This window comes from Porites lutea, chromosome 1 (assembly GCF_958299795.1).
Source record: "Porites lutea chromosome 1, jaPorLute2.1, whole genome shotgun sequence".
NCBI classification, from domain to species: Eukaryota; Metazoa; Cnidaria; class Anthozoa; order Scleractinia; family Poritidae; genus Porites; species Porites lutea.
In genome coordinates, this window is record NC_133201.1 from 54707047 (window position 1) to 54730796 (window position 23750).

At 38.1% G+C, this 23750-nt stretch overlaps 1 protein-coding gene and 1 long non-coding RNA gene across 2 annotated transcripts in view; both read left to right on the forward strand.

Moving 5' to 3' along the window:
- The first annotated feature begins 3920 nt into the window (after positions 1-3920).
- Positions 3921-9962, forward strand: LOC140939986 (uncharacterized). Its single transcript, XR_012166285.1, has 3 exons — positions 3921-4058; positions 4364-4522; positions 9858-9962. It is a non-coding gene; the product is annotated as an uncharacterized lncRNA (long non-coding RNA).
- Positions 9963-14141: 4179 nt separating this feature from the next.
- Positions 14142-23750, forward strand: part of LOC140932343 (uncharacterized) — a 35981-nt gene continuing 26372 nt past the window's right edge. The window contains exons 1-3 of the mRNA XM_073381963.1: positions 14142-14233; positions 20153-20278; positions 21755-21867. Coding sequence (XP_073238064.1) covers positions 14142-14233; positions 20153-20278; positions 21755-21867 — 331 coding nt within the window. The remainder of the gene's footprint in view (positions 14234-20152; positions 20279-21754; positions 21868-23750) is intronic.

The following is a 23750-nucleotide window of genomic DNA, read 5'->3' on the forward strand; positions in this document are numbered from 1 at the left end:
GTCACTCCCGTTCGCGTACATAAAATGTCAGGCTAAACACTTTTAAACCCAGCTAGTGGACTGATCTGTTATTATTTTTTCCCCTCTGACTTCTTGTCATTTTTACTATTTCACTCACGGCTAAATTTTATTGATAGGATTTCATCTGACTGTCCGTACTTTGCAAAAATAAGTTCCTGCAAATTGAAAAATTACCGCAAAAATATTTCCCCCAAAAATCTACCCCAGAGTAAAGACTGTATTCTCTAACTTAAATTCACTACACAAGAATACACTACCAAGAAATCGTGTCTGTTCAATTACACCTGGTCTCTTTTTTTCAGAAACAAATACTGACACACACTTAGTATTGTTTGAAAATATGTATTTCTATTGCACGTACTCAATAAAAACGGAAGTATTATCAATGCTGGGTACTGGGTACTTTCTGAAATCGCAAAAACTAATCCCCAGCAAGAAAAAAAAACAGTCTGTCCTAATCGCAAAAATTAGTTCCCGCAAAACACAAAAAATCGCCGATACGCAAAAATAAACTCCCGCAAAAATTTCGTTTCACACGGTATCCGTTGGAAAAATGAGCGGTCGTTTGATCAACCAGGGCCAGGTCGTTATTTTTGGTTCCCTACTTGCGTCAGGTCAGGTTTATTAGACTACCTTTGTAATGACCAATTGTGTTTATAGTTATGTACTTTAGTTTTAAATTCAATTTTGGTAACGACCCCACAGTATCAGCCCCCGACAAAGGTTTGTGTTGCAAACCGACAAATATTGGAAAAAATGATATCATGTATATTTTGTTTTGTACTGACTTTCTTTTCTCTTTTCGCCGATCAGACTTTTTTTGAGATCCGGATGCAGCCACTAGTTCATTGGCTTCCGAAGATCTCATTCCCTGTTGTTGGCTTTAAGTCGGGATGTTTCAACACAAGGAACCACCGCGCCACAGGAAGCCGAATGATTAGAAAGGCTCGCAACAAATATGTCTCTTGTTCCTCTCGGATACACATGATCAGGCAGAATTTTCATATTACATAAGTAAAATTATACTGTTTTTCGTCCTACAAGTGAGCCTCTAATGTAACTCGAAAAAAATTGATTTACTTGCACGCGCCAGCATAAGCCTTGATGGGCTCCGAACTCAGAGTAACATCTTTGCAGGGGGAGATCCAGGAATTTTTCATTGGGGTGGGGGGAGGTCCAAATTTTGGTTCAGAAAGAACTGTTGAACTTTTTTGTGGCAAATTACTTTTCCCCACACCCCCTCCCACTAGTCACTGAGAAGGCAGAGACGACTACGTGTTTCTCAATCTGTGAAAGCCAGTCGCAGTTGGGAAATACTGCTTTGCGAGCAGAGGCGAACAGATCATAGGAGGGTACCCAAAGACAATCACATTTTTGAATATCCCTGGAATTTAGTTTGGTGGCAAAATAAAACACGCGTTTCATTAAAAAAACTCAGCCAGTTAAACAGTGATATACAATCCCATTATTGTAAGGATTTTAGTCTCAAACAAGTATCAGGTCTGATGGGGGGGGGGGGGGGGGGGGAGGAGGGGGATCCGGACCCCCCGGACCACCCCCCTGGATCTGCCGCTGCTTTGGTGCCCTTTGATATCCTTTTTTCTGCAGCATTCGGTAATTCGAACACACCAATTGCTAGCTATAGATGCACGTTCTGAAATTGAAACACAATCATTATAAACAGCAGATAAAATAAAAGAACTGCACAGCGCCCTTCGAGCAAAAACAGGGGAAAAAAGTATTCTTTTCTTTAACTAGTTACAAAAGATACAGTCCAAAGCTAGTTTTATTTCATAAATGTTTTAGCGAACAGCATGGAAGAATTTCTTCCCTACTTCCCAAATGCGCGAGGCAGAATAACGTGACGTGACTTGCTTTGCATGACTACACTGAAAGCTGGTTTGCCTGTGGTAATTCGACGGTTGTTTTCGTTTTGCCGTGGCGGCAAGTGACATTGTTACAGTTATAAGTTCAAATTCTACATTCATTTCCTTCTGGAGGTCCTTTCGAGAAATCTTCTGAGAAGTTCTATGGACTCTTAAACTAACACAGTCTTAGGTGGGTATCGTTGGACTAAAAATGGTTAATTCGTTAAATCGCATAAATCGCTGCATGAAATTCAGAAAACGGAACAGATTTAATCCTCGTGACTTTTGTTGTATTTTTTAGCGCTTTCTGGACTTTTTGACACTTAATACTTTAACTCAGCTTTATTTTAAAAAATCTATACACATTTCAGACCAATATTGTTTCGAGAAGTTACCGAATAATTAAAGGTTTGGCCCCTACCGTAATTCGCATTTGGTTGTGCTTCGGTCAGAGGTCACGTTTTTTCGCCCTTTTTTAGTGTAACAGTTACATTTGCTTCGCTTTGTCAGCGCTCGTTATTTCATTTACCCAAAAATCTTATTTCGCTAATTTGAAGAAAAAAGATTGCTCTTTTAGACTAAACAAGCCTTGGTGTTCAAAGCCATGTACCAATCCGCTTTTTTAGCTCGTGAAAAAGTGCTAAATTTTGACGGTTGATTAAGCGATTTTGAATCAACAACTTCGAAAATTCTTAAAAAATCTCTTGTTGACCAAGTCGCGAACTAATCAGCTAAAATTATAGAGGAAAGATAGTAAAAACATGAAGTGTCATTATATTTTAGTAGCCAACTTTATTTTAAAATGTACGAGTTACTGAATATGACTCTTAATTTCGAATGATTTTTGCCCAATTTAGGCCTCAGGAAGAAAAAAATTCGTTAAAAAATATTATTCACTCGATCGTACTTAAACCAACGATTCTGTAACTAGGGCCCATAGGGCTTTATTCTGGCTGAGTTTGAGGCCAGGTCATTTTTTGACTATTTCCACGTCTAGTTGATATTTACGCGGAGCCGCTCTTAAAAAACTTCAACCAGGCTGCACTTTTGACGTCATTTTGACGTCATCGGTTCACGATGACAAAGGGTGCGTTCAATTGGGAAATCTGGATTTAGATTTTCAAAATCTAAATCCGGATTTCCCAATCGAACGCAAAATCCGAAAACGGATTTCACCTCCGAGAAATCCGTCCTCAGGGTGGATTTCAATTAAGAAATCCAAATCCGGATTTCATGGATTTCCTTTTTACCGTTCGATTGGGAAATCCGAAAAAGGATTTGGAAAACTATTCTAGTGAACAGTGGTCTTCTTTTTGCTAAGTATACATGCGCGTGCAAGACCGCTGTACTTCAGTTCTTCAAAGTTCTTCAAATCCTTTTTCGGATTTCCCAATCGAACGGTAAAAATGAAAATCCAAAAACAGATATCTCAGCGTTAAAATCCGTTTTCGGATTTCGCGTTCGATTGCAAATCCGAAATCCGGATTTTAAAATCTAAATCCAGATTTCCCAATCGAACGCACCCAAAATTCTTTCCAAATTTGGTCAACAGTAGCTGGTTATGGTGAATTATGCGTGAGGTTTTAACCAACCAGAAACGGGTTAATATTTGAACGAATAATAATAATTGTTACATTAATTTTATAGCTAACTGCCCTGCTGGTTCATACAGTTCTCTGAACCAAAAGTGTATCTTATGTCACCGTGGCACTTACCAACCTGAAAGAGGGCGGCCATCTTGCATTTCCTGCAGACAAAATATGACTACTCCTAAAAATGGAACAGTGGACAAAACGCATTGTGTAAGTGAGTGTTATTTTCAATTTGCTTCCCAGGATTATTGGCTGAACAAAGCTGTAAAATTCAGTGAAAGTCCCTGATGAAACTGATAACATTACCATTCATTATGGCTTTTCGTCTTTTTTCCGTTCAAACGTGTTGCATAGTGGTACTAGCGTTACAATGGTTTTCCTAACATAGAGTTAATAATCACTTTTATTGTTTCAATAGCAAACTGCTCAGCTGGTTCGTACTATACCGAGAGTGGAAACTGCAGTAAATGTCCACTTGGTACTTATTAACCTGATCAAGGCCAAAAAGGATGTATTCTGTGTGGCCAAAACTTCACCACAGCCTTGAACGGAACATCAAAGGAATCAGACTGCATTGGTAATGTTTCCTAGGGTCCAGAAGACAGAGCTCAGTCAAAATTAATGCAGCCTACGAAGCATGTACGTAACTTAAAATACTGGTGTTGTCAACGACATCAACAATATCAACATCAACAACCTTATTCCAAGTTTGTGTCTCGAAATCTCTATGAGGTGGTGACATAAATATCATACTTTTAGAAGTACCAAACAAGCTATAGCCTGCATTAGTCACACACACTGCAACGTTTTGTTACTATTTAAACATGATCATTCAGGAAATTAATGACTCTTTACGCGTTTTTTGTTTTTACATTTTTATAGCTGACTGTCCAGCAGGTTCGTACAGTTCCCTGAACAGAACGTACAGCTTGTGTCCCCGCGGTACTTACCAACCTTCAAGAGGTCGGCCATCTTGTATTTTCTGTGGGCAAAATCGTACTACGTCCTCTGCTGGAACAGCTGACAGAAACCATTGTATTGGTAAGCAGTCACTGTTTTCGATGACAAAAGCTGGTCGACGTTTCCAATTGAACACTATTCTTCTGACGAGTGCCTCTGCTCTACACCCTGATATCTCAGTTTGTAACCGGTTGAAAACCACTTTCCTTGATTCTTTTTCTTTTAATTTAGTTAACAATGTACTACAACTTAATCCCGTTTTCAAGGTCCTTTAGTTTCTTTCATTATGCAACAGGTGACTGTAATGTCATGATATATCCAGGTGGCTGCACCCAAGTTATGGAATGCTCTTCCGCGTGAGCTTCGCGACATTCCGTACTTACATACTTTTAAACGCCATCTTAAGACGCACCTTCTTAAGTTTCCTTATAGTTAAATGAATTTTAATTGTTACATATCGATATTTTATATTCTTATTGTAGTAGTGTATATATTCTTATCGTTTTTCGTATTGTAAATTTAAGAATTTGTTCATGCTTAGCGTGCGTATATCGAGTTATGGATGCACTTGGGAAGTTTGGAGAGCACGAAAGATGCGTAAGAATTGCTCGAGGCGCAGCCGAAAGCAACTCTAGCTTCTTGAGTGCTCTCCAAACTTCCCAAGAGCATCCATAACTCGATATACGTACAGCTAAAAGCATGAGCAAATTCTTTTATAACATAGCTGCTTGCTTTTTAGATAACTGCAAAATTCTCGTAACGCGCGACACAATAACAAACGCTTCTATTGGCTGATTACAAAACACCACGATCGTCTAGTTTGAATGAAAATTCTTTCTGTAAAACTGAGAAAGAAAATTTGCCCATTTATTCCTTAACCATCAATAGAAACTAAGCAGAAACAAAGGTAAAAGAGTGTTAACTTCCACCATACCCACATGTTCTTAAGAGCCAATGTCTGTAATTTTCGAAAATCGGTTGACAGTCGTGATTTTTTGAATTTCTTCATATTTTGCCCAAATAATCTCTATAGTACACTTATTTCAAAAATCACATTAAAACTTGTAACGGCTTTTTATTTTTTCCTGAATCGGGCGAAGTTTGAAAAACGCTAAATCGGCGCTCTTTCGAGTATGAAATTAGCCAAAATTAAGCATTTTCTTCGCGCTCGTACATAAAAACAGGATGATATTTCTCAGTGAAATCAAGTCACAAAGCAAACACAGACTTGTACTTTAAAATTCAGTAATTATCTTCAGATAAGCTGTTTAAATGTGACTGTGTCGGCCGCAAGAAGAAACACGATTTCGGCTCTCTTCAAAAATGGCAAATTTGACGTAACTTCACTATCGAAAAAACCCAATTGGTACATAGAATTTCAACATGAAACAAACACTATTTTAAAGCATATCCTTTGCCGTTTCTTGTGTTAAAAAATTTTTGGCGGCATTTCAAAAGTGCGTCGCAGAGACACCGAAACGTGCAGGGTAGTTTCGCACGTTGGAACGCTGCAACAAACTAGCGGCGAGTGTAGGCACACAAACGTTTTTGCAAACTTAGCTTCCTTTACAAGAGGCACATTAAGGGAAGCTCTTAAGATATTATGAAAAACACTTTTCAATTTGATGGTTATAAAAAAGAACTAAGTAGATTAACACTGCATTTGATTGCACGCAAGTAGCTGAAAAAGACAACGCTGCTAATTTCGTGTTGAGTGTAAATATTGACCTCGAGTTTCTGCACCTAAAATAAAACCACTAGAAACGGCTTGCTAGCTCTAAATGAGATACGAGATCTTTAAGAATTTTACTTACCACAGTCGTTTCAACTGCAACTGGCCGCAGTTTACTGAAATCTTCCGTCGTTTAACCACGGACTAAACTCCGTGTTGCGTGATGAAGCGTGTGTGATTTGAGTCTTGTCACGCAACTGTACAGACAGGGATAAATCATCGCACGGGTTTACAAGAAAAAATAAAATGACAATTAACACTGTTTTTTTTTATTATTATTTTTATATTTTATATTCCCAAAACATGTCGAACTAAACTTGATTTTAGGAAGTACAAGCCGAAACTCAAATAGAGAAAGAAAACAAATAGAGTAAGCTGAGTCTGCAAAACTTTTCACACTAGTTCTCTTTTATTTGCACTTACTTCCGCGCCTTTGCTTGTAATAAACTGATCTTAACCCCGCTTGGCGTATAGACTTCTCTGTCGATCACCTCAGTATGAATTGAGGGATTTAGTTACACACGTACGCCATATGCATCATGAAGGTAGAGCAGGGAAATGGAAACGAGTAAAAATGTTTAAAGAAAAATTGGCCAATGCTCCGCAAAAGAACATTCCTGAAACACAAAAAATCGACAATGGACAATGGACACATTTGATGAGCGAAATACAAGTATTCAACATGTTTAAATTACTGGAAGTAGTATTGCTTTGCTCCTCTGCAGCAAGGGTATCTTCTGGCTAGACTCAACCTGCTGTTGACGATCTGATCCCCCGCCCCTTAAAGGCCAGTCTACACATTATGGCGTTAGACCAGAATGCACGTACATGCTAGATCCCGCCTAAAAAAAGGAATAGTCACCTGGCTCTCTCCGCCACCACCCCCCTGCACTCTTTCGCAGGCTAGAAAAGAAACCAATTCACTGACAAGACTGACAAGTTCTTTTTCATAACGTCAAAATCCGTCGCGTAAATGAAAAAATGCTTTAAAATGCCTCAGCCATTTTACTTATCATCTTTTAACCAAAATACGTTGCGCGGAAAAGAGATAAAAGGCTGAAAATAGCCTTTCATATCGATTTCACGTATGAAAATAAAAACCTCAGGGGATTTATTGACCATTAGCGCTAGGGGATCTCGCTCGCGTGCTCGTCCATTTTCGAAACGAAAAAGGAGTGTAAAAGCTGCACCTTCGTCGCTCAGAAAACGTCTGCGTAAATCATTTTCTTCAGGCCATACAGAGTCATCAATCAACGTGCCTTTATGGACCTCTCTATGAGCAGCCAGTAGCCTGATCTAGAACGGTACCACGTGATTTGTTGCACCGCCACCCGGAACAAAAAACATTTAGCAATGGTGAGGACAAACTCTTATTTTCATGCGCCAATTTTGTGGATCAAACAAAGGTCACCTAACGTAAATGCAGAAAACCTTACTTTTATCATTAGCATGGTAGGCTCGATGCCCTACATACTCACGTGACTAACAATTCAGGAGCATACCAAGTGATCGCAATACATTCAGCATTACTGGGGCCACAGGCGCCACAAACCAAGTTTGAATATGTGCCAGATGCAAAACGAACATACATCAAAGATTTGCACCGTAAGACATTTATACCAGGAATATCTTTTCCGGCGCGTTACGCGTCACGCACTTCCGGAATGTCATCTTCCCTCGTATTGACAGATTGGAAACATACACAAACTTAACTTTGATTTTGCCTTGATGCAGAATTTACTTTTCGGTACTGTGACCCCGCCTAGCATTTAAGTTCAGGTAGTAAATAACTTTTCTGATTTTAAGGTTTCAATACAATTAAAACTATAGCAAGCGAGTATCTCGACAATATTCCCCTCTACTAACTGTGATATGAACCGCGTATTCGTGTCTCTTCATTATGGTTTATCGCAAAAATCAGTTGAAAGGAATCACGTTAAACCAAACAGAAACGCCGAAATATAATCTGAAACCCTTACAACTCTGACTAGGGTTTAAATGTCGAAGTAACTTATGTTTGAAAGGATTAATATTCCAAGCGTCGAAACTTGCTCTTTGCACGCGCTTTCCTGGTGTCAAAATACCCTTCAGGTTTTGGTCTCTCGACGGTGCGCATTTGGAATGCCGCCAGAAATATTTTAACACAAACAACAGCAAAGGATATGCTTCAATACAGTTCTTGTTTCATATTGAAATTCCATGTACCAACTGGGTTTTTACGATGGTGAAGTTAGGTCAAATTTGCCATGTTTGAAAAGTGCTCAAACCGTGTTTCTTCTGGCGGCCGGTACAGTCTCATTTAAACGGTTTATTTAAAGTTAATTCCTGAATTATATAGTAAAAATGTGTGTCTGTTTTGTGACTTGATTTCATCTAGAGACATTATTCCGTTTTTATGTACGAGCGCAAAGAAAATGCTCAATTTTCGCTAATTTCATACTCGAAAGAGCGCCGATTTAGAGTTTTTCAAACTTTGCCTGATTCCTGAAAAAATAAAAAGCTGTTACAAGTTTTAAGGTGATTTTTGAAATTAATGTACTATAAAGATTATTTGGGCAAAAGATGAAGAAATGCAAAAATTCACGACTGTCAACCGATTCTCGAAAATTACAGACATTGGCTCTTAAGAAGTCGCGGAGTATGGTTTGGATTTGCTGAAAAGATGTTTATGTTTTGCTCGGCGAAATCCAGAGAGCTTGTCTTTTAGCGAAGACGACTGTTATCTTACTTTAAACTTATATTCATTTACGAACAATGGCTGGTCATTACAGCTGCAGCGTGCAAAGAAAGTCATGTCTGACAGCCCGGGGCTAGTGGATTTTGCTATCGGGCTAGTGATTTTTGCTCTTAACCTGCCCAACGGGCAAGTGCTGTCTTTTGGGGAAATTCAAATTACAGAAGGATTGTAATCAATCCAGTCAATCGTGTTAATCAAAAAGGGTTAGGCGGCTAGTTGAAATTACTTGTGGGCTAGTAAATGCTAGCTACAGCTTGGCCAAATTGCAGGCTGTAAAACTGACTTTCTTTGCACTCTGAGCTTCTTGAGAAGACCTGGCAGGAGTTGTTTTTGTGCGTAATAACTTAAAATTTATGTCTTATTGTGTAACTTTCTTGTTATTGCAAGAGAAATTTTCCTGCTCTAGTCGGATTGTTCGGCGATAACAGAAGTGCATAAATTTTCGCTGTTGAGCTTACTTTATGATTAACTTGTTTTGTAAAGGATAAACAAACGTTGAAAACGGAGGACACTTAAAACAAATTAGATATTTGCTGACACAGACCAATTTGTGGTCTTTTCTCCACTTAAATGTCAGTCTTCACGGCAGATTTTTCAACGAATCATTCAGGCTCTATTATTTGTGAAACATCTTCACCGCTTTTGCTGTTAGTTCGAGTGGCTAAAACGAAGCTAAATTCCAAAAAAATCTAGAAAGTTTTTCATCATTGCCGTCGATTGTTGGGTACTTAGGAAAAGAGACGAAAAACACAGATGAACACGTCATCATGAAAAAAATCTTAAATAAAGATGTTGTTCATAGCACTTGTATGTATAGGGCAAGCACGCGTGCTATGTTATAAAGGTTTTTTATGCTTTTATTACCAATGTAATGCGCATTTGATCATTTTTATGAATACTTGTGCAATATAAGTGATTAAATTATTATTGAATTCTTATTACAACAGAGATTACAAAACCAACAAGTATCATTCCGTTCTGTGTTGAAGCCCCCGTAACAGTCACTGCCTCTCCATCTTCGTCTCCGACGAGAATTCTTGAATTAAAGGTATCAAATTTTTATCAATCGTTGTATCCCATCGCCCGTATCTGACCTAGTTCTTTGTTAAGATACTTTAAAAAAAAATTGCTTGTCCTTTGCTAATCCTCACGATTTGATTTGGTTGCGTAAAGTTCGAACTTAATATCATTATCAATATTATTACCACTATAATTGATTTCGTATTCTGTCACTTCTGACGTAAAGCAATTTTATTTTTAGTTATTTTTCCGTGGAAAGCTGGATTCTTCGAACATGATAAGAGACAAGAAGAAAATTCTTCATTTGATAAAAGAAAAAGTGTCTGGATTTCTCGTCGTAAGACTTTTTTGTTTGGGCCCACAGTCATTTACATAAATACACTTATTAGTTCGGCAAAGCACTACTAAATTGTCCTCTTTGTCTACCTTTGCGTTAGGCCGGGAGGGATTAAAGTTTAGTCTAAGGGGAGAAATGCTAGAGCGGGGGTTGAATTGCTGACAGAAAAAGTGCTCACTAAGATAGACATCATATATAAACTTACAAGGTGATAAAAACTCAAAAATCAATAAAGAGTTTCAAAAATCTGTAAAAGTAAACGAAATCCTCAGGCTTAAAAAGGTTTTAAACGGAAAAAGAACCAGTCGATTTCAAGGTCGAAAACAATTCTTACCATTTTGTAATTTTGTAATCTAGCGACACTCCCCTCGAGCAATTTCTTTTCTCTTCTCTTGATCCGTGGAAATTGTTTTTGGGAAGAGTCATATGTGGAGTTTTACTTCACGCTTGAGTCGCAGTTTTTCACTTCAACATTACTAGGGAGTTTACGCAACGACGATGACGACGGCAACGAGAACGGCAAAAATGCAAAAAGTTTAGACAAGCAAAACAACAACTTTGCGCGCGCATCACGCTTTTTTATATTTTTCTACAGTCGATGCACGACTACAACGTGAAACTGCCCAATTTCACTTTTTGTCTAGGACGGAAACAAAAGATAACAACTTTCTTTTTCTTTTCCTGAACTTTGATGCAGTCCTTTAGAATTCAACTCCAAAATAAATTGCCAACATTCGACGAATTAAACTCCCTTATCTACGCCATATAAGCCTCTGGCTTTGGCATCTTATTATTTGTGCTTTGTGTACTTATTTCACGAGAATCCTCCATGGGGGGATGGAAGATATCACTCAAGCTGTCAATTTGATAATCCTGGATATACAGTCAGCGAAAAACCACTGGAAACACAAGAGAACGACTATTCATCGGTAAATGATGATGAAATTTATGACGTCATCGTCCAACCAGCTGTGGCATGCGTCCCTGGAATCGCAAAACAAGCCACTGTCAAGATTAACCCTCGTCACTGACGTAGAACAGTTAACTACAGCATGCAGAAAAGAAAAGAAAGCACATGCAGCACATAGTATATGTTAAGTATTGGACTCTGACCAATGGTTGTATAATACGTAGTAACGATTGTCAATCTTCGAATGTGCGTGACATGGGTTTGCCCTTATAGCCCACGACATGTCATCGTTTGTATCAGTCATTCTTAGCTAGCAGAACCGCCTTTGTATTTTTATATCCCCACCCACCCACCCGCGAGCCGCATCAGGGGGGTAGGCCTTCGGTTTCGCTCTCCCCCTGCTGCGGCTTGGCTTTTTTCCGGCAAACAATAAAGTCATTTTTGCTTATACTAGTTCCTGTTGTCCTTTGAATTAGTGTAAGATCTGTCACGGAGGATTATATGTACTTTTAGAGAGAGGGGATCGCTTGGGATCTCTTATTTACCATTTCTTACATTTCGTTAACAAGTTGTCGTTTCCTCCTCTAGATTTTTTCTGTTATGGAAAGAGGCTTGCTCGCACCTTTAAGAATGACTCGTCTTGGCTCTCGATGTTAAAGGGACACATATTGAACTATGCTCTTTTAAGTCTTGTTAATTAAACAAACATGTTACAAGTTTATAGAATTTCGTGTATTCATTCATTAGTTTTTATTCATCCATACCTTAGTCGAATTTGTTGTAGTGGTTAGTATATAGTTTGATAAAATTTTGCATTTTTTTTTCTGCATCAAGCTTAACATAGTATATCCTAAATCGTTATTAAACTCCATAAATAATTATCTTAAGCTACAATGTAGGCGTTACAACGTAACCTGATGGTATTTTGAGTTTCTGTTAAGTTTTATAACAACTCAGATTTTAAAAGTGTACATTCAATGTGTCTAAATAAAATTAATAAAGGCGAAACTCAGTTGATAAAATCGAATTTTTCTGTCTGTGTGACAATTTGACATTGTATAGTAAATGCACTGGATTCCTTGTACAGTAGTTTCTAGAGATTACGAAATATACGTACCGGCTAATGTTGCGGAATAAAAGTTGATAACTTTATGTCCAGTTTGGGTGAAAAATAAGAATTTAAAAGATTATGAGTTCCCTACTGACTATGAATCTTATACAAGTGTTGTGTTCTAAGAGCACAGTCAACTACCAATTAAAAGCCCTCGAAATTGTTAAATTCGTCACATTTCTGAGCCAAAACGACAATATGCTTGTTCATATGTGTTCCCTCAGACGCCTCCTCCTTACCACTACTCGCAGGGTACCTCCTCCTCGGAAATGTGTTTTATCTGTTCGAAACAATGAAAATGTGGGCGCGATCCATTCAACCAAAATTCAGACCGGTCCGACCGGGAAAAGTGGTCCACCTCAAAAGGTGGACTAGTTTTTTTTCGAAACTTTTCCGGTTGGACCGAACTGATCCATTGAGTTTTGGACCAAAATTTCCGGAAATTTTGGTTGAATGGATCGCGCCCTTGGTTGAAGCGATCGCGCACTGTGAGTTCCACTTGGTCCAGACTCTACGTGCAACCAGCCTACTGCGCAGAGGAAAATTCTTCTGGATTGATATTTGCGCAGTACAAATTTATAATTAACAATTAATGAATGAGGCTGAGTATCTTATGAAGAATTATGGAGATCAAGGAGGATGTTATCCATTGAGGCCGTAGGCCGAGGCGGATAACACAATCCGAGATCTCCATAATTTTTCATATGATACGAAAGCCGAATTCAATAATTGCTTTATTAGTCATTCAAAATAATTCCTAGTTTAAAAACATGGCTAGTACATGCCTCCCTCCACCGATCCATCGATGTTCAGTTCATCTTCGATAGTGCACGTTTAGGGTTGTACAGCTCCGCAAATATTTCCCAAATGGCAGAGATTGCCCTTCGAGTTGTCTTCTTGCTGTTCTAGCCGTGTTTTTATCTATTTTTTCGCCTAGTTCTTACTCTTGAAACGAATGAAATTGTCCGCCATTTTTCAAGTTCACAACCAAAACAACGCAGCCCCGTCCCCAGGTCTTCTCGGTTGACAGTGCCTTAACCTGCAGAAGCTGCATTTGTGACGTCATTTCCTCGCTAAACACAAAATTCTTCCAAATTTGCTCATCAGAAACTGGTTATGTGAATGAAAAGTGTGCTTTTAGCCAATCAGAATCGGGGAAATATTTTGAATAAATAATAAATATTATTAATAAATATTACTATTTTTGCTTGCGATGGCTTCATTTGTTAACAATACTGAATTTGCCCTCTAGATACCCGGTAAGTTTAAATAGCACTAATCCAAATTTACGTAAGCAAAAAGATATTCTGCATTCTAAAAGCTAGAAAACTTCTTGACTCACGCAGATCTTGTTAGCTTATACGTAAAAACTAACTAGGAAAGAGTAATGGTGATCGTAAAAAATGATGCCAGGCATTGGGAATATTTGATCGCCAATCTTGCTGCCTCTGAAAGACTGTTTAGTTGTGTAAACAGTCTATACATTATTCACAATGGGACACCTGCTCCAAAACTTCGAATTCGTGGCCTTATTTGTAAAAACTAATTCAAAACTGAATTCAGAGGGGGCTTATAACTATTTTGACCTCAGCTCCAAAGTTTTCATTAAAACCTAATATGAAAGCTGCAGGTTTTTCAAACGTTTTGTGGCCGAAATGTTTTAAAACCAAAAATATTATGAGTCAGACAAAGTTCGTCATAGTTCACTGCTTCATTTACAATTCATATTTAAACGAATCGTAGCATTTACTAGAATGAATCATGACAGTTCCGGGAATAATGTAAATATTGATTAATTTCAGCGACAATATGTTTCGACAAGCACTTTCTACTTTGAGTCCAAAGGCTAGGTCATGTTGTTTCTCTTCTTAGTGTTTAGTCTCATTTCCCGCTTTCAGGAAACGAAGCAAGCTGTCGTTAATCCGTCAAATCTCGACGCAAATGGGTAAGTTGTGCCTCTGCACTTCCTTAGAAGAAATTTATCTTGAAAATTGTGTGCAAACATCGCGGAAAGCAAAAAGATAATAACAAAGTTTGTTCATGTACAAGCAGTTTTAAAAAAGGGGTATATAACTATTTCAAGATAAGTAGTAAGGGTAGTGATGTGCAATCTTTACGAAGCTTTACTTTCAGGACGGTATTGTTTAAATTAGTTCTAGACTCAAGGCCTTGCTTTTACACCGTTCAAGAAAATGTCATTAAACAAAATGGAATAGACAAGATCATTGTGGATCCTTGGCATTTTAACCAGGTGGGAACGGTTTTTCGACTCCCAGATGGCTCCAATATTCCAGTCATCTCTTTTGTTCCTTTTCATCCTCAATACCATGGTGTAAGCGAGGATATGTTCAGCATCGATAGGATACCGATAATCCATCACAACAATCGGATATGAATTCTTTGTCTATGTCAGGACAATTTCTAGCAGCTAGTTAGACCTTTTTTAGTGCCATTTAATTTGACTAATTGATAACCACGTCAAAACGAATCGAAATTTGTGGGGGCTTAGGGTATTTTTGTTTTACTTTTTGAATCAGCGCCAATAATACACTTGGTAAGTGATTTAAAAAATGATAAACTTCTTGCCGACAATTTCGCTCAGCAAAACCACCAATTATCACTTGATATGGTCGTACCAAGAAAAAAACCTATGAGATTAGTGGACTTAGTTCACTTCCTTCTAGAAAGGCATTTTTCTTGCCATCTCGCCTTAGGGTGGCCATGGATTCATTTGCAACATAAGCGTATAGCTGTCGCATTTTTCCGCTAGAATTTTTATTTCTTTGAGCCTAAAACAATAAAAAATTCCATCAGGCAAATGCGACAGCTATACGCTTATGTTGCAAATAAATCCACCCTTATAGCAAGTGTCGTCTAAAGTTAATCTCCTTCAACACCACGCACCGTCTGAATCAGATTTAACTTCTATCTTCCGCAGGACGTTACGTTCAACCGTCTTAATTTGTGATTTCAAACACTTTCAGGTTCGCTTCATCGGATATAACGTAAAACCAAAAGTTTTAAATTTCACTTTCCTAGCTGAATTAAACTGTAAAAATGCATATAGATATTGACAAACGAAAGTAAACCAAAATTTGCATCTTCACCTTATAAGATTTCTTCCACATTAACAAACTGAGGTGGCTGTAAAAAGATAACATGGCACAAAACAAGGTTAATTTGATAGCCTGATAGTTTTTTATTGGAAAATAATGTTAAAGAGAAATGTTACCAAGGGAACGTAAATGTTTCGTGCTCCATTGTTTGAGGAAAAAAAGGAAGGAAGTTAAGTAGTAGGTCTATTAGCCTTTCCTTTTTCACCTAGAGAAAACAGAAATAGAGTTGTGCAGCCGACAAATTTGAAGGTAAATACGCATCAGTGAATTTCAAGCCGCGATCCTTTAGCATATAATATGCAATTAAAAATAGAGTCGAACCACTTTGAGAGTTGATTTTTACTGACGCGTTTTTGGCTACGCACGGTAACGCACGTAACTAGAATAGAGGCAAGATATAAAGTGTTGAGATTAAAAGTGTTGAGATTAAACTTTAACTTTTACGCTTACGAGCGACCGTTCATGCTTGCCTCTATTTTATTTGCAAACATAAATTTTACGCACGTACGCACGTAAAAATTACGCGACAGTGGAATCAACCCTGAGGGATGAAAAATAATTCAAACAAGAAACTTCAAAAATCAGCCAGAGGTATACAATGTTGATGGTTCAAATAATCAGGAGTTTCGATTGTTTTCATCGATAAAAAGTCAGTAACTGTAGTCGACATATCAAACATGGAAACAGTTTGTGGTATTTTCAAAATGAATGGAAAATAATTTTTTTGTCTGATGATTTCAATGCCCTCCCGGATAGTTTCCCAGAAGTAATGGCTAGACACAACACGCAAACATTTGAACACTTTTTAAACTTACACTACTAGGTTTAAATTATTAAAATGCCTTTTAGTTACATCCGTCTACAGATGATTTGTTTGGTAATACTTAGTTTCAAAAACAGCATAATTTTTAGAAAAGAAAAAGTAATTATCATTGCTGGGGTCTCGTTTACTGATAAACAGGAAAAGCGGGCTTCACTTTCGCAAGAACAAAGCATGATTAGCATGCGAAAGAACAAAGCATGCACCAGTATGCCTAGGCACATTTCCCGTAAAAAGGGAACAACGAGGGAAGATAATGAAATATTTTCTTTTTCTTTCGGTAGAGTTCGTAGATCAGACTCTGAGCCACCTAGTGGGACACTAATATTATCATTGAAAACGACGGTTTTTTAAGTGCATGGGAAAATACAGTCAAGATGGTCGTTAGGATGAATGTTGTTGTTGTTTTTTTTTAACCTAAGCTCATTATGTCACTCTTATTGCATTCGGCGCTAGGAGAGTGCATACGGCCTAATCTCGGACTTACTATATATATGTTACCAAACGGAGATATTTTTGCCTCTGGTCGTTCGTGTACCTTTTTAGCGTCTTGCTTTAATACTCTATGCTCTTAGTTATTGTTCTACGTAAGAAGGAGGCAAAAATCGCTAATTCAGTGCAATCAATTAGCAAACGAATGAATGAACTTTATTTAAGTGTCAGAGTATTTAGCTAGATATTAGCTAATTGTGAACACTAAAAGAACATTCCAAATACAAAATAAAAAATTAAAATAGGGTTGCTACGAGTGCTAAAAATCTATTTTAAAATTTACAATCATTTTGAAGACAAGGAAGGTTCATAATAAAAACTAAAAATCTGCACTATTCACAAATTTAATATCGCTTATATAGTTCATAGAAAAACTGATATTTGGAATATTCACGAATTTATAATTTTTAATTAAAAAGTGACAAAATTCCATTGCAAACGTGGTTAAGTGATACATAAGTAACAATTGGTGCACGTACCCTTAATAAAAGGAATCAAGTCTTTCTTTCTGAAGTTCCATCTAACTCATCTAAACTTGTCCAGCGAGGGTCGCTGTCGATTATTTGAAGATCGTCTGAACCAAAGGTATCGGCCCAGGTACCTAATAGAGTGTTTTCCATATCTTACTGTTAAGTAGTGAGGTATCATCAAAATCTGCATCTCTTAGAGTGTACCTTTTGTTTGCAAAATTGAAAAGTTCACCTATGTAGTCAGGGGCCAAACTATTTCTAACTTGATACATTAAAATTACAATCTCTTGAAGCCTCTTATTGTAGAGAGAGGGCAAGTTTGCACGGCGTAGAAGATCTTCGTAAGTGTCTGCCCTGCAGTTGTTAATTGCTCTTCAAGCGCGTTCTTGCTGTCTCTCCAGCTTTCGCCTCTCAGATTGCTTACAAAAATGACATACAGTTTGGCAATACCTCAGGTGAGGAAGAATTGCTGTTAGGTACAGTTTAAGCTTGGTCTTGCATGAGACTAGATTGCGTAGTCTTGCTAGCACCCCTATTTTCCTACTCGCTTTTTTACAAATGTCGCTTATGTGTTTAGTGAAACTGAGCTGATTATTTATGTTTACTCCAAGAATTCTTAAATCAGCCGTTGGTTTTGATGTCAAGGGTACACTAATCCTTTGCTTCCTTGTCAATGTTTCGAGGCGTCATTGCTAAAACTAGGTACTTCTTTGGGTTGGCATGGATGTCAACAGTTCAGATCCACTTTGCTAGACGTAATTAATCGATAAACCGATAATCGATAATTATCGATCCTAATCGATAACAATCATACATGAATATCGATTTCCAATATCAGTCGATAAAAGTCGATGAAGAATAAGTTGTGACTTCGATTAATATCGATTTCCGATAGAAATCGATAATAATTTTTTATCGATTTTTATCGATTTTTATCGATTATTATCGGAAAAGACTTGAGTCATTTTTCGGTAGAAGTTCAACATTAACGCGATGTTGTCCGTACGGTATTATTGAGTCATTCAGTCGTGAAATTATGCAGTTCTTTTTATTTATCTGTTGACAAAATACCGGTACTAAAAGAACAAGACACTATTTTTAGCTTAAGTGCAGATCATAATAAGGAAAGAAATATTAGTACGAAAATGGCAGAAAATAAGCCTCTGTCGCTGTAGCAACTACATATATATGGAGCATAATAAAGAACAAAATCAGTGTTCTTATGTTTTCAATGAGTCGCATCAAGAAAGAACCACGTCTAGATTGAATGGACATGTAAAGATCCATAAGACAAATCAGGAAACTAAAGAACCATAAAAATGGAATCTGGTGAAGACTACACCTGGAGGAGTTACTGAAGTCATCAAAAATAAAATGTGTTTAGCAAAAGCCTGTCTCATGGGTTTTGCTTGCCAAATAGCGTCGTCATGTTCAGAATATTCACTTCAAGATTATTGCTTTTTATCGACTACTATCGATTCCTATTGATTGTTACCGATTTTGTTAATCGATAATAATCGTTAAAATATTTTTTCTGTGACCTCGATTTCTATCGATTTCCAATATCAATCGATTTTAATCAGCGGATTAAATCGATTAATACCGATGATATCGATTGATTTCCGATATCGATTTTTATCGATCATGATCATCAGCATACATGAACAAGTTACTGGTGTGTACGTTCAGAGATAAGTCATTTTGAAACAAGATCCATAGTAGCGGACCGAGTGGTGAACCTTGTGGACAACCCCTAACTGGTCTTTCCATGTGCTTGTCATATTGTTGATTTTAACGCAGTTTTTTCGCTCGATGAAATAGGAACGAGGAGCTCTAAGGTTAAGTATCTTAATCATTAGCGCAGATCCAACTTTTCAAATGCCTTGCTCATGTCCGTTGACAAAACCGCTACGCATTCCTCGTTATCCATAGCTTTTCTCCAGTCCTCCATTAAACGGGTTAGTTTGATCTCGCAGCTGTGCGTTTTCCTGTAAGCAGACAATTTATCATATAAATGGGTATCTATTCTCTCTGTGAACGTTACTGCCTTCAGGGCAGTTACTGGTCTGTAATTAGCCAATAATCAGCCCTGTCCTCCTTTTTGCCCACTTTGACTACAGGTGTTAAAAAGACTTGTTTTACGCAGGTGTAAGACTGACTGCCATTTGCTTCAGAATTTTAATGAAGGTTGCGTCCCATCCCATGACTTTTTAGCTTCTTTAACTCGTTTTCGACTGCACGAGAGTCTATCTTGATGAATTCAAAGTGAAGACTGTGGTAAGAATGGCGAAATGCTTCCACGCTCACATGCGTTTTAAAGTCTTCTTCGCCGAGTTGAGGGACATGTTGGCCTCCAATTTCGTTTGCCATCGTGGAGAGGTAATCTCCAAATACTTCTGCTACATTTCTTTGGTCGCTAATTATGCTGTCATTAATTCGTATGGAAATGTTCGTGGTATCGGTTACTTTTCGAACTTAGAAATAGGTTGAAGGTCTTATTAGAATTCTCTTGGTCTCGTTTCCAATTTACTGGACTTCTGTGCCCAACGGTTTTTAATAGCTTTTCTCCTCTCCCTGTAGCGATGTTTCTCCACTTTTGTTTTAGCTCCCAAGTTGCAGGTGAACAATTCCGGGCGTACATTGGTGCATACTTTCTTTCCTTTTTAAAGGTTAAGTAATACGGGCAACATTTTAGCTAAACTTGTCGCGCGAAGGTTATCTTGATAAATAATTGACCGACTATTCTTGAATGTACAGGATGACTGGCCAAGTAATCCCCCGAACTGATCATGATTAACCTCCTAATAGTAATTGAACACTGATTTAGGCAACGTGAAAAGGGATTTTAACACGGCGCATCATGTTTAGGCTAATTCTATATCTGAACCTGAGGTTTTTAATCAGTCTCTTCCAAGATCGGGAGAGCATTATTAAGAATCGACTAGTTACACCATTAACTTTTTCAGGCAGAACGTGTGCTCCAGGCAGACTGTGCAGACACAGTCATACTATACGGTCACAGCAACCACAGTCTACACAGCCACAACTACGAGCTGCGGTTTGTGGGGTTGGTTTAGATGCTCTACGTCACGGTAAGCAAGAAGTTTGTAACACTAAAGTAGTGCGGTATGGGCAACAACATACTTATGAATATCGCGGCAGAAAATTATAAGATGAAGTATGCAGTGTCTACGAAAAATAATTTCACGTTGGCTTTTTTCACCTTAACTTTTAACTAGTATTTGCTAACACCATGTGCCGTCCCAATGACTCCACGATGCACGGAGTCGTCCAATGACTGTTCTAGTAATCACTTTTGGGCGTAACAATGTATTCTCGTTTAAAGCGCTCTTCGTCACACAGTTAAAACCCGTTAATGGTTGACAGCCATTGTATCCAAGACTATAGGAGATACAGGCATTCGTCAGTTTACACGCTTCCAGTTATGTTAGTTATTCTAACTCCAAGACAGAGGAAGAAAATAGGGTACGCTGATATTCACTCACACAATACCAGATGTGCATCAAATCTTAATTCTCATGTGCCACGTATGAGGTCAAATTATGGCAAACACACTTTTAAGTTTGCCATAACCAAAATCTTGGAAGAGATTCCTACTAGCATGAAAACACTCAGCTACTACCAATTCAAAAAACAATACAAACGAATTCTGCTTAATTAACTCTTAAAGTTGACTACAGATAAATGACTGTTTCACATTAGCGTCCATATTTGCCATGGTACCTATCGCACATCAGGGGCGGATCCAGGATTTTTTTAGGAGGGGGTGCACTCGTCTCTTGCTGTACTTCAACACCAATAAACCACATAGTTTTTTTTTTTTGCAGAATACCAGTTGTATTAGAAAACCGCACCCTTCCCCTAGATCCGCCCCTGCACATAATGAGTATTTCCATTCATCTCAGCGGTGGTTAGCTCGAAAGCTAAGCTCCTCTGACCACCGTCCACTTCTATCAACCATTAATTTCTTTCTTTTCTTTTATTCCTTTATTTGTTATTTTATTCCTATGTTGCTGTATACAGTGTAAAAATTGTAAGGGTGTACTTGCTGACCAGTGGTCTCAAAGGTGATTTGGCACAAGTAGTTCCCCAAAGAATCACATACGAAACACGCGTTATATCTTATTTCATAATTTTGTTTCATCTTGAATTGGATGCCATTTAAAATTCCATTTATACTATTTTCTTTGAACTATAGAGGCACTTTAAGGTAGTAAATGAATTAAACAGCGATCAATTCAATGTTTACTTTTGAAATTCCATTTCCGGGGCTCAAATCCCGCCCTAACCGCTAGGGGGTATCGGTACGTAGTGCCCACTTCATTTCTTAGGCCTCGCTTTGTAAACAGCTGACGTTTTTATCTCCTGCCAGATGAGATTCGTAACCTTGCTATGCCTATTTAATTCCTTTCAGTCATTTGCTCGGTTCAGCTAGCCTTTGTCTTATAAATACTACCGCGGATTATTACCCCTGCTTTTGATTTTGCATCGGTAACAGTTTATTAGCCTTGTTTTAACCTCGTTCTGCTCCTTGTGTTCCTTGAAAGACCAAGAAGAGCGTACCGCTCTGTTCAGAGAACAAGAAGCATCTCTTTGACAGTCCTCTATTGTTGTAGTGGATGGCAGAAGGCTTACTTCAGTTCGAGGGAATGTAGAAAAGGTACATTCAAGGGACTCTTGCTACAATAGGGACCCTGGCCAAAGGCGATTTTGAGTGAAACACGTCAGTCGGAAGAAGTTGTGTTGTATTCTTGTGCAGTGGTTTGGCCAAAATTTTCAGGCAAATCGCCTTGATAAGGGAAAAGACACTTAGCGATACGAGTAGGCCATTTCCGAGTTCCCCGGGCCTCTGTTTCAAAACGAGGGTAGGGGCTCAGCATTTGATATAACCTGAGATCAGGCGTTATTTGGTTTTTTTTTGCTTCTTTGGCTCGAGAGGGGAAAAAAAATAACGCCTGATGCATTTATTTAATAAGCAGTCAACCGCCCCCTAATTTACATAATCTAACGTCTGCTTGACCTGTCATGTTATTAGCCAATAAGCGTTTACCATACGGGAATAAAATTTTAGCGCGAATAATGTCTCTTTTAAAATCAATTTTAGGGAAAAGAAAATTTTTATATACGTCCATGTTCAGATGGCGCTTCCTAAAAAAAAAATTAATGTGTTGCTTTTTGTGCAGCTGGAGCTGCCGTACCTTTATTTAACAGCTACAAATAATAAAGAATTTTCTGGTTAAAGCTCCTTGACTTCGTTCTGTGCCGAAAGCAGTGAAAAAAAAATAGGCTGAAGCACCATATTTCACGAACTGAAAGGTGTTGTGAAAGCGAAGATCGCTCAGAATAATGCGCAGCATGATTTCTGAAGGAGGAATTACAGTCAAACCAGGTCAAGGTTCCATTCATGAATTGATTATTTGAAAAGTGAACCTGTTTGTCGCTTCTGTAACTTGTAGCCGGTATCAAATTGCATTCAAATGATCGGTGAAGTTCTGACTGCAACTGTTTTAATTTACCAGGAGATGGAAAATATTTCAATGGATGAAACTTCTATTTAGGCATTCTTCAAATTTAAGAAAACTGAGCCGGCAGAAATTTCATAACGAACTCGCGTGTGTATTCACTGCTCATTACGCAAGCAAAAGTGAAGACTGAAATCAACAACAACTAACGGATGGCGGCATTTTGGCCAATCGGAACAGCGCAAATCATCCGTATTGTTTCCTATCCAATCAGAAAAAAGTCCAGATTCTGGCTTTTTTACATGTGATCCGACAAAGAACTGTACATGCTCTCTTCCCGTGAGAGACATAAAGGGATAATATAGGGAGAGGGCATGATCTCAGGCTACATTTGATATGGAAATCATTTTTCATTCTCATGCAAATAAAACTCATTTTCAGAAGAAAGGTTGTGCACCTAGCCTCATTTTAAAGGTGAGGGTCTTTGGAACTGGGAAGTGGCCTATTTGGTATCACTTCCAGTTGTAACCTGCGATGAGGCGTTCTTTTTTCGCAGAAAGGGCGTAAATCGGCAGACGGAAAAGGGGACGAAAACTTTCCTTTTGGCCTTCCATACAAAAAGGGAAGAAGGAAAGCGTGATTGCAGGTTATTCCTGTTGACATGCGTCGCTCAAAAACGCCTTTGCTCGTTTGGAATCGTTTGTTTGGTTCATATTTTTGCGAACGTGACGGTACACAACGTTCAATAGTATTCCTGTTATTTTGATCTTTCTGACCAATAAAAACTCCTCCTTAATTTATTCCGTCATAATCTGTGAACAAAAGAACAAAGGACAGTGTACCGTCAAAGGGGGGTTCCGAATGATAAATTCACAGCTGCACTGTTGCTTTTATCAACTTTGATGTTTGCCGTCTTTCGCAACACCAGACCTTCTAATAGTAACTGATGTATGCTCTGATTATTAGTTCCCTATAATCATGTTAACCGGTCTATATAAAAGCCCCATATTCTTCAAACTGAATGATGATAATCTTAATTGAGGATGCCAGTTTTAGGTAAACCAGTGATTTACACGAGGGT